This window comes from Schistocerca cancellata, chromosome 12 (assembly GCF_023864275.1).
Source record: "Schistocerca cancellata isolate TAMUIC-IGC-003103 chromosome 12, iqSchCanc2.1, whole genome shotgun sequence".
Lineage (NCBI taxonomy): Eukaryota > Metazoa > Arthropoda > Insecta > Orthoptera > Acrididae > Schistocerca > Schistocerca cancellata.
In genome coordinates, this window is record NC_064637.1 from 127,627,282 (window position 1) to 127,639,999 (window position 12,718).

General features: G+C 41.4%; 1 protein-coding gene across 3 annotated transcripts in view; it reads left to right on the plus strand.

Moving 5' to 3' along the window:
• LOC126109610 (uncharacterized) overlaps positions 1-12,718 on the plus strand; it is a 93,608-nt gene that overhangs the window by 65,880 nt on the left and 15,010 nt on the right. For all 3 annotated transcript variants that reach the window (XM_049914653.1, XM_049914655.1, XM_049914654.1), the window contains 2 exons: positions 613-792; positions 4,762-4,986. In XM_049914653.1, the coding sequence (XP_049770610.1) occupies positions 613-792; positions 4,762-4,986 (405 nt within the window). The remainder of the gene's footprint in view (positions 1-612; positions 793-4,761; positions 4,987-12,718) is intronic.

The following is a 12,718-nucleotide window of genomic DNA, read 5'->3' on the forward strand; positions in this document are numbered from 1 at the left end:
GAGAAACACACACCATTCATACACACAAGCAACACACCTCACACACACACATGACTGCCAACTAAGGCAGCTCAAGCATTCTGGCCTGATCTGCCATAGTTGGCAGCTGTGTGTGTGTGTGTGAGAGGTGTGTTTGCTTGTGGTATCAATGGCATGTGTTTCACTGTTTCTCTTTTGTTGGTGAAGGGTGTGGTCGAAACATTTGTGTAAGTGTCTTTCAGTTGTGCCTATGTGCAACTTAGCATGTCTTCTTTATGGTAAGTAGCAATCTGGCTTTTCCTACATTGTTGACATTTGATACACATTCAGGCTTTGAGCCTCATATGTACAACCACACTTGTAAAGAACACAAGTGTTCTAACAGTTCTGCCTGGTCCAAATGTGATAAATGATCTGTGACCTATATATTTCAAAAATTGGTAGCATTGTCACCTAAATATTTTTGCAACAGTTACTTTAGAGTGGTATCTTATTAGCATACCAAAGCAGTGAAAGTTGGTAGGCAGGGTACATGTTAGGAACTTGAGAGATTTCTTTCTAATTTTTACATATTGAAGAAAAATTAACATTCCATAACATGAACTACTGTACATACTTGATTGTGTTTTTTAGGACTGGTGGGCTGACAAAACTGAGACTGCTGGATCTGCGAGGAGCATTTTATCTGGACAACGAGACATTAATTGCCATCAGCCACGGATGCCCTGCTTTGCGGGAACTCATTGTCAGAAATGTCCTGCAACTGTCTGACGCTGCCTTCTCCCAGATCTACCATCTGGAAAATCTTGATATGTGAGCAGTTATGTTGCTGACTTTTCCATGTAGAGCATACAAAGTAATGGGCTGAGAAATGGAAAATACTGGTGAAGCAGTCAACAATTGTAATAATTAGTCGCTGACGCCGTGACCAAAATTGTGTTGAGAGTCATTGAGTCATGACATTAAATAAAAATACACTGGTGGCCATTAAAATTGCAGCACTATCAAGGCAGCCTCCAACAAATACCGGATTGGCATGTAGTGTACGAAACACTCGGATATGCAAATGATCAGTATTATAGCACAACCACACATAGTACAGATGGTCCAAAAGTCTGGCAACATCCTCATAAAATCCAAACATAGTAGAAAACAGTAAAACAAAAGTCCGTACACATGAGGAAGGGGAGGGGCAAAAACTAATAGCCTATGACACCAACATGGCAGCCATCTTGGATTCAACTCTAAGATTTCCACTGGAAGGTGCTTGTGTGACATACCAGGCAGGTAGAGAATTTCACCAGAAAAACAATTATGTTGCTATTTTGAACATAGCTTCATTCATTCTCAAGTTATAATGAATTGTGCAGCATGTACCTACAAGGCATCAAAGGGAGTTTTAAACATTGCAAATCCCATGCCTTACAAGTTACATGTGTTTAAATGGTAGGTAACATTTACTCCTTCTCACGTTTTAAATGTCATTCCCTCATTTGCAGGTTACAAAAATGTCATTAACACAAGAAGAACGGATCGAAATCATCCTAGTGTCAGGAGAAAGAAGTGCATTAGTCATATTTCAACAGTTGTCATCCGACCAGACAGTGCAGTTGCCAAACTGTTGGCCAAATTCCAGGCAACAGGTTCCATCACAGATAAACCAAAAGTAGGAAGACCAAAATCTGCCACCGATTAAGGAGCAGCAGTGAGTGTGCTGGCATTGTTTGGCGAGAGACCGCAATGGAGCATTTACCGCCTGCCGCTAGAGGGTTGGGTTAGTTGTACCTCAATCCTGTGAATTTTATTGGAGCACAAATGGCACCCATACAAAATTAAACTGAATGATAATGACCCAAACCGTCAGGTACAATTTGCAGAATGGATGACGCAGCAACTGCAGATAGATCCTGGTTTTCCTTATCAGGTACTATTCAGTGATGAAGTCAGTTTCTTTATCAATGTTGTGGTGAAAAAGCAGAATCACAGATACTGATCGGACACAAATCTGCACTGGATTGAGTCGGCTCACAAAAAGTGACAGCCAGCCTATTGTGGTGTGTGGGGTACCAAAGTGGTGAGACCATTTTCTATTGAAAATTCATGAACAGCCAACGGTTATATGATCGAGGTGTTTCCTTAGCTATTAATGGAGGATGGGACATTCCCAGAATTCATCCAGCAGTTGGAGCCCCATCACGTTATGGACACAGTGTGAGGGCATACCTGTATGAGCACTTTCCCCAATAGGGGATTGGTTATAGGGGTACAGTGGAGTGGCCACCTCATTCACCAAGTTCAACTCCTTTGGATTTCTACCTTTGGTGTCATGTTAAAGCACTGGTTTATGCTGTGAAAGTATGGGTTATTGTTCATCTTAAGCAGCTCATTGTTGATGTCTGTGGTCAAATTCAGCTGGATAAGTTGGTCAGAATTCTTCAGGACTGGGCTTGGAGGATAGCATTAATACTCAGACTTAATGGGCAGCATATCAAACCATTTCTGTAATTGTTGGTGTTCTCTCAGGAGTGTGTAATGTCGGCTTAATGCCTTTTCAGTACATAACACCCATGCTGCTGAGCGTATCACTGCTGCCCCACATAATTGGTTATAACTCCAAAATGAATAAAGCTGTGTTCAAAATAACGTCATCATTTTTCTGGTGAAGTTCTCTAGCTGTTTATATGTCACAGGACCACCTTCCCATTGGAAATTTTTGAGTTGAATCCAAGATGGCAGGTTTTAAGATGATCGCCACGTTGGTGACATAGCCTAAAAGTCTGAATTCTTCCTGTAGTGTTATTTACACTAGGCTGCTCAATAGTCTGACTGAGGCAGAAATCCAAACATGCCTCTCTGATCATGGTGTCATCGCCATCTATTGGATGATGAAAAAGGTAGCTGGATCCTTAGTGCCCACATGCAGTCTTTTTCTCACCTTTGATAGAGCAGTGCTTGAAAGACCAAAGCAGGCTATGAAGTTATCACAGTCTGGTCGTATCTGCTATTCCTGGGGCTCATGCTCAATAGGAAACTTTTTTGGTCCTCTCATGTGTCTTACCTGGCCGCCAGCTGTATGCTGTCCCTCAATGTCCTATATGTCCTCAATGGTACTTCCCGGGGAGTGGATTGGGCCACACTTCTCCATTTGTACTGATCCTTTGTCCGTTTGAAATTAGACTATGGGTGTTTCATCTATACATCTGCATGTCCATACCTCTTATGCCTTCTCAATACTATCCACATCATGGCATCCATGTAGCAACTGGCACCTTTTACACTAGCTCAGTTAAGGGTCTGTATGCAGAAGCTGCCAAACTACCACTGTGACTTTCTCCTCAGCAGATATGCATGCCGTTTGTCCGCCAAGCAGAACAAACTATACAAATCATAAATGATAATTAATTGAAACCCTCAGCTGCCGACAGGTGTTGTCAATATACCTTGATGGGGACAGCTGAAAATGTGTGCCCCGACTGAAACCCGAACCCAGGGTCTCCTGCTTACATGGCAGATGCTCTATCCATCTGACCCACCGAGGACACAGATGAATAGCGTGACTGCAGACCCACATTCCCAACTGCCCACAATCTACATACGTAATGTACCTAATAGATATTTGCCCATCCACTGACTACTCGTGCACACTAATGAGTGGATGGGCAAATATCTATTAGGTACATTACGTATGTAGATTGTGGGCAGTTGGGAATGTGGGTCTCACAGGAGGCATGCAAGGGATAAGTCCCTGTAGTCGATGCAGTCCTCCCAACCAAACATCAAATGAACATCATGCTGGAACATGTTGAAGCTGTTACATATTCAAGCGTACAAAGTAAGAGTGATGCAAACATTAAAACCTACAGATCACTGATGGTTGTCTTGATCCAAATCTCTATTTCAACTCAAAGCACAATTTCACCTTAGCGGGTATATGAACTCTCAAACCACATGCTATTGTTAAACAGACAATCCCAGAGAATGATTTTAGGTGCCTCTGCATTATTTGGAAGTAGGCATTTTGTGTGATGTTTCACGCCAATGGATTGTAGACCTCATTTTCTTTAACAACACAATCTCAAATGTGTGTAACAGAATTGTTGCAGACATTCATAGCACAGCTGACTGAGGAAGAACGAGAGTATGCACCTTTTCAGCAAGATGGCACTTTGGCACATACTACATGGATTTCAATGTCATACGTTGATGAAACTTTGAGACAATAATGTACTGTTTCCACAGGTTTATAACCTTTCAAATCGCCCAATCTGTCTACCCATGATTTTTATTTGTGGGGTAATTTAAAGGATAATGTCTACAGTAACAACCAACATACAATTGAAGAATTGTAAACAAACATTCTCAGTTCCATTGCAGAAATCACATCAAATGAATTGGCATAAGTTTCCACAAATGTGTGGAATCATGCTGAGTTGTTTAGTAATGTTTCTGCTGAACATTTTTAGTACCACCTGTGAACTGTTGACCTATGGAATGTTCAGTACATTGTTTTTCATAATAATAATTTAGTAACCGGCTTTCTGTATTTTAAAAAAAAGAGTGAATTGCCTGCATGTTGTTTACAAGACGTGGGGCCTCTTTTTATTTTGGCCACCGTGTATATCTGTGATTCCCTCCACCCCTCATCTCCATTCGATTGGAGTTTAATTTTGTAACACCTTTTTTTGTAACTTTGTTTCACAGATTACAACTAGAAATAGAATTCATTAAATTTCCTCAGCCAACATGTTCCCAGATAAATGATAGCACACTTGTTTTTTCCAGACTGGACGTGTCAGGTTGCATAGGTCTCGGCAGAGCCTTCGTCCCCTGCCTCATCGGGCTACCGAGACTTCGCACATTGGTGATGGAACAGTTGGATTTTCGGAAGTTACGACCAGGTCTGAGCAGTATCCTCGAACTGTCCAGTGTGCGCTGCCTGATATTCAGCTATTCCCTCATAACTGGAGTGCCGTTTGCCAAGTTTCCGAGAAAGCTTGCCAGTCTCAGGTAAGGAACTACATCCACATGAGCATTTTGCATTTAACACAAAAGTGGTAGGTAGAGGGTTGACAGAACTTCTGTCAGACTATTTTCCTACCATTCCATTTTCAAATAATACATGTGAGAAATGAACACCTTAACATTCCCCTTTAAGTTCCGACTTCTTTTATTTTATAAGGGACAGTTAAAACGTTTGTTTGAAGGCTGCACACTTCAGAATCGGTACAACAATGGGGCAGAATCATAGTGAGCATTGAGCCAATCGTCCCACCGATGCACCGTGTTGAAGATAAGTGCTTGGTAAAACACTGTGCCCTATTGCACGAAAAGGTACGTAACTGCCTACTGCACATCCTTGTCGGACACTATTCGTTCGACCCTCTGAGTTCTTTTTTGAGGGATCATAGGTGTCTTAATTGCATGGAGAAAGACCGGGACTATAGGACGAGTGCTCGAGTGTCTCCCAGTTGAGTTGACGTAACTTCTGTAGTGCGACATTTGTGATATGGGAATGTGCATTATCATGATGCAGCAGCACCCCTTGTCACAGTTTTCCACAGTGGAGGTTTTCAACAGATGCTATACCATATAAACATTCTTCATTCTCTGATGAATGTCTACCAGTGCTTGTCCTTCACCAGGCAAGAAAACAATAACAGCACGTTGGTCATGTTTGGCCACATTTGTTAATAACGTTGCCACGCTCACATTTCATTATTTGCGACACACGTCAGAAAGACACGAATGCCACATTAATCACTTGATGATTAATGGAAAATCTCGTATAAAGATGTGAAACAAATGCTAACAAAGAGATAGAGGGGCTGGCCAGCACTTACCTCAGCTCAGTACAGCCGATAGATACACATGAAACAGAACCGAAAATTTACATTCCTAGCTTTCGGAACAAATGTTCCTTCATCAGGGAGGAGAGAGGGGAAAGAACATTAATCACTTGCCTAGATGTCAGTGCTTGTATACCCGTGTCAGAGTTGCATTGTGTTGCATATACGCTGCAGCAGTGCCCTCAAACGGAAGCTTATCGATTGTCACTTTCACGATGGTGTTCATTTATCTCTCTGTAGGCAGAGTCACAAAGCGTTTTTGACATTTGGAGGAGAAAGTTGGTGATTTTAATTTCACGAAGACTTCTTATTGCAGCTGCCCCCAACTCACTTATCCTATCTGTGACAACTGTGAGCAATGTTCTGAATTTCTTTATACAAGGGTAGTTGTGTATGCTCTGAGACTTGTGCATCAGTAGAACAGAATAAAATGTTCTTGGCTTTCTAACCATATCACACGATGCCCCAATCTCAGTTGACGCAGCGTGAAAAGTGAGAAAATTTATGCGAGAATAGTTAAATTCATTTTAGTGCTTCAATTTGGTTGGATTGGAGAGCTTCTAATAGAGATTAAATGTTGTTTCTTCTTTACTGTAGTATCCAAGCCTGACATTTTTTGAAGGCCTGCCGGAAGACATGGAACTCGATGACAACCCGTAGGCAGCACTATTATGAGGTTTATTCAGGAAGTAAAGAACATTTTGTTTTGTAACGTGGGCATGTCCCATCACGACATCTGCTGACCTGCCGCTGACCTTGGTACTCATTTGCTTCAATTTGGTGGCAGCTGCAATACAGTATGTTGCTTACTGCTTACCTGTGTGAGTTTAAAATGTGTGAGGTGCACAGTGGTATCTGCTTTTCAAACACGCAAAAATTTTGACCTGTTGAAATTTGCATTATACAACACAAAGGCACATATGTTGCATATAAATACTCTGAACTTTTTTATTCAGTGAGATATGGGAGTAATTCATCTGCAGCAGTAAGAGGTTCATTGGAACAGGATGTGTAAATACATCAATAGCACTTAAGGAAAACACAGAGGCCACATTTAAACACATCCTCAGGACTTTGGGAGTGGCAGAGCAAAGTGAGTTAACGTGTCCACAGCAGTCAAAGGGTTAACAGATACATTCAGCTGTCTAATCAGGGCATGGTCATGGGACAAGTCAAGGGGTCTAAGCAACACTTTTCCTTAGTAAATAAGCAGGTATGTGACACCATTTATGTTCTTGGACAATGGGAGGATAACACCATGAATGAATGGATCTAGAAGCATGGAGAGGATTGTAATCATGGGCTCATACTCTCCGAAACAACATTTTACTAACAAGTGGAGGCCACAACATTTGGATCATGGATTTACGTCAAACATTGTGCATCTTTAGGCCATTAAAACAACATAATGTGCAAGTAGTAATGTGCACTACTCTGACAATTTTGAGAAAACTGCAAGAGAAGTTTTACACGTGTGTTATGTAACTGATATTTCTGTGCAGAGGGACTGGCTGAAAGAAGTAATTGTGGTCAGGTGGTTAGCATTTGTGCTGCTTGGAAAGAGGGCCGTGGACGAGGTGACAGTCCAAATCCCGCTAATACTTTTTAATCTATATTTGTGTCATCACTGGTCACATTATTTAATTTATGACATATGAGAGGTAATATGATGGAAAGAAAAACTACGTGCATTTTCATGAAGTTGTAGTGAATTTCATTTATTATTTGACTATTTACTATTTTTAATTAAATTTTGAAGGTCGAGGAACAGGCGTGGAAATCCAAAGTCAAACATCTATAAATAATGATACGAATGACATTATTTACAATCGGCCAGGTAGTAAGTCACAATGTGCTAGACCACAAGAATAATGTACAATTACTCGTCGGATGTGCATTCAGCATCACACGCTGCAGGATGGTATTTGTCATATGAACATGGAAAACATAAATTGAAATGGCATCTACTACATTGAATGAATGCCGTTATCCAGCGTTTATGGGGTATGTTCAGAGTTTTTAAAGAAAGCCACACCTTGTTGACATTTGGAAAATTTTCTCTTTCTTCAGATAATTCAGATTAAAAACTAAGTTTGAGTGGTAGCTGAAGTGTCGCCTCATGCACAATCATCGTACGATGCTTGAACACTAACCACTTGATCACCATGAATTCTAATGCCTGGCACCTGCTCACAGATGTGTGTGCCATATAATAGATGCATAAAACATTTCTTGCAATTTTATTGGAATTGTCAGAGTAGTGCACCATACTACTTGTACATTATGTTGTTTTAATAGCCTAGTAAAGGTGTACAAAGTTTGAAGTAAATTTGTGATCCCAATGTTGTGGCCTCCCCTTGTAAAGTCTTTATACTATTTACATATATCCATTGCCAAATTTCTCTCCAGTCGCCCCTGTGTGGCATGGGTAGAAACTGTTTATCATTACTTGCTGCGGTGGATATGGCAAACCACAGGGGAATGAACACACATTTCTAAAAGTCCGCAAAAGACTGAGTTCACGAGTTGAACAAAGCACTAACAAGTACAGGATGTAGCCAAGTTGCACAGCAATACAACAGTTCCAAATCGGTAACCACTGGAGACAGGAAACAACAAACAACATGGCTGTGCAGTGGCACGATATGAACAGCTACGAAGTACAGCAAGGAGTGAGGTGCACCGTAAGCCCAGACCACAACTCAGCAGCAGACACTCGACACTGGGTGGCACCGTGTAAAGCACATACCTCGGCAGTGGGTGGCCTGCAGCCACCCGCTTGAACTCGTAGTGCCTCTGACATGTCCATGTCTTTGCTAGGCAGGGCATCTGAATCACTGTCAGATACAAAACTCCCAACATGGAAAAATACCTGCCACTGGTGGGACTCGAATTTCAATCCTCCACATTGCAATCAGACATTCAGATTACCCCCTACAGATGTGGATGCTGACTGTGTCATGTTACTTACCTCATTGTCAATGAATGACGCTCGTGAATGAAAACTATAAAACAAGTTGTTATAGAGGAGAGCACAAATATTGTGCAGATTTCTTATTTTATTGCATGCTAAGGGACAACGCACATCTTCAACATGGGTTGGTGACCGCAGTAATTTTGCAATAGGAAATACCTGCAGGGACACAAATATAGAAGCACTTAGCATTGCTGGCCTAATTTGAAGAAGCACAAAGTCCTCAGAAAAAAATACACACACACACACACACACACACACACACACACACACACACACACACACGCACGCACGCACGGAAGAGCCAAAGAAGCTGGTACACCTGCCTAATATAGTGTAAGGGCCTCTGCGAGAATGCAGAAGTGCTGCAGCATGGTGTAGCATGGACTCGACTGATATCTGAAGTAGTGCTGCAGGGTACTGATACCATGAATCCTGCAGGGCTGTCCATAAATCTGTTAAGAGTACAAGGGGGTGGAGATCTATTCTGAACAGCACGTTGCAAGGCATCACAGATATGTTCAATAATATTCATTTATGGGGTGTTTGATAACCAGCAGAAGTATTTAAACTCGGATGAGTGCTCCTGGAGCCACTCTGTAGCAATTCTGGACATGTGAGGTGTTGCACGGTTCTGCTGGAATTGCCCAAGTCCGTCGGAATTCACAATGGACATGAATGGATGCAGGTGATCAGACAGGGTTCTTACGTATGTGTCACCTGTCAAAATCTTATCTAGCCATATCAGGGGCCCCATATTAATCCAACTGCACGCGCCCCACACCCTTACAGAGCCTCCACCAGCTTGAATAGTCCCCTGCTGACGCGGAGTGTCCATGGATTCATGAGGTTGTCTCCATATCTGTACACGTCCATCCCCTTGACACAATCTGAAATGATACTCGTCTGACCAGGCAACATGTTTCCAGTCATCAGCAGTCCATTGTCAGTGATGGCAGGCCCAGGCAAGGCATAAGGCTTGCAGTCATCAAGGGTACACGAGTGGGCCTTAGGCTCCGAAAGCCCATATCAATGATGTTTCGTTGAATGGTTTGCACGTTGACACTTGATGGCCCAGCATTGATATCTGTAGCAATTTGCAGAAGCATTGCACTTCTGTCATGTTGAAAGATTCTCTTCAGTCATAGTTGGTGCCATTCTTGCAGGATCATTTACCGCCTGCAGTGATGTCGGAGATCTGATATTTTACTGGATTCCTGGTACACTCGTGAAATGGCCGTACAGGAAATCCCTATTTCATCACTACCTTGGAGATGCCGTGTCCCATCCCTTGTGCACCGGCTCTAACCTGCCATTGTAGCAGCAGTAATCGATCTAACAACTGTGCCAAACCCTTGTCATCTTACATAGGCATTACCAACTGCAGTGCTGTTATTCTGCCTGTTTACACATCTCTGTATTTGAATATGTATGCCTGTATCAATTTCTTAGTTTCTTTGGTGCTTCTCTCTCTCTCTCTCTCTCTCTCTCTCTCATGAGGTTAATGAAATGTCATTCAGATTCATTTTTTTCTTTGAATACACTTATATGTGTGTGTTTTGTGTTGAATATTATAATCTGTGAGAAGTTTGATGTTGTCCAGTTGATATTGCACACGTTTATGGACAGTGTGTGTCCACACACACACACACACACACACACACACACACACACACACAAAAGGAGTTCTTCATATATTCTTCAAGAGAAATTATCATAGCTGTATTATATTTGCTTAAAGCAATAACTACCCAAAGAAGAAAGAAAGTCCTTCATAGCTGCATACAAGGCCATGGCTGAACAACAAAAATATAAATATAGTGACTCAATGATTGTGAGAGGACAGAGAACTACTCAGGAACCTGTAGACACAGGCTAACAGCCACCAACAGCAAGTCACTGAGTGTGAACAGGAGGAAAACAACAGAAGACAACAGACAACTGAGACATCACTGCAGAGTAGTAAGTCCTAATGTGTAATCCCAACTGACAACCTCGGGTGTAGCAAATATTAAACAATCGGTGGGTTATGAGAACAATACAAGAGAGAAGTGCAATCACAACAGGACAGAGCCTCTGCACTGCCAGCTTTAAATGGCAGCCGAAAGCACTTGTCAGTCGGCAAGATGGGCACGCCGTAGTGGCCTGTGCTGCAGCAGCAACACTAACATTCATGGAAGTTCCTGTCATAAAAATCCACGTCTTCTGGTGAGCTTTAAAAATTGCTAGGCTGCAATACCAGATTTTGTGTTTGACAAAATTCAAGGGACCTACCTGGCATACACTTCTTTTTATAGCCCAGATCTGTACTAACAATCTCTTACAACACAGTTTTTGAAATATCTTGAAAGAATGAGTGCAGTCCACTAATTGTGAAATGCCTGTCTTCTTGCATTTTCTTTGTTTCGATCTTGCTTTGAGTCTGTCAGTCACCATTGAGGGCTGGTACGAGCGACTTTTGTCATGAATTCTTCTGTCTGCCATTAAACATAATACACCAGTTCTGAACTGATGCATCATTCATTTCATTATATTGAACCAATCACGAAATATGACAATTGTTTGGACCACATGTCTTGCTGCACGTGACCGTCTGGCAAATATAAAAACTAATAACACAAGAATGAACTGAAATACCATTCTTCTCTCACTTTTAAATAAAAATAACCATACACGAAGTTTAAACAATGCGGTTTTACCACCATAAACTCTTTAAAATTTTCTGCAGTGCTTTACTTAATTTGATGTACCACAGCAACTATTGCAAATAACAAAAAGGAATTCAGTACTTTATTTAACCATGATATCATTCTGTAAGATGTGGAAATATCGCATTCTTTCACAAACAGTTTTCTTAAAATCGAGGAAAAAATGCAGCAGCCCAAGTTTGTAAGCCAGGCAAAAATTCCATCTTCTGTTAACCACTGTAGACCAGTCAGTCTCACTAATCTACTTTGCAAATTTCTGTAGAGAATTGTGGATCATGAATCATGAAAATTTTTGTGCATCTATCACTGTGACTTCCTGAATAGGCAGTCAACAACTGATCACCTTGTCCTGTTGGAATTGGCAGCCCAGCATGCTTTTACCAAGCACCTATTCGAACCTTGGTCTCCCTGTACCATTTTTATGTCTTAGACTTCCCTCTATAACCTAAATGATAATTCCTGAAAAGCTCAGGATGTGATCTCTCGACCAATATCTTTTTTAAGTTGAGCTCTGCCATAACTTCCTCCCCCCCCCCCCCCCCCTCTCCAGTTCAATATCATTCCTCTTCTTTAGGTATATGATCATTCTTCAGCATTCTTTGGCAGAACCACACTCCAGAAATTTCTGTTATTTTCTTCTCTGAACTGTTCACTGTCCATGTTTCCCTTATGTGCAAGGCTACACTGAAGACAAATTCCTTCAGAAAAGATTTCCTGCCTGTTACATTTGTATTCAGTGCTCAAATTTCTGTTTGCAGAAGTGCATTTTATATCCTCTCTGTCACTGTCTGCTATTTTGCTGCCCAAATAGCAAAACTTGTTTGATACTTTTAGTATCTCATTTCCTATTATTATACTCCCAAGATCGCCTGATTTAATTCAACTGTGTTCCATTATCTTTGTTTTATTTTTTGTTGATGTTCATCTCATAACCTCTTTTCAAGGTGATGTCAAGTCTGTTCAACTGTTCTTCCCAGTCTTTTGCTGTCTCTGACAGAGCTACTGTGGTGTCAACAGAAATTTGCAAAAGTTTTATTTCTTCTACCAGGACTTTAATTCCCCTTTCCAAATGTTTCTTGATTTCCTTCACAGCTTGCTCTACATACACATTGAATAACATCAGGGATAGGGTACAACCCTGTCTTTCTTAATTTTCCACTACAGCTACATGCACCTTACTGATGTCTTTTTTCCACATGCATAAAGCTGCA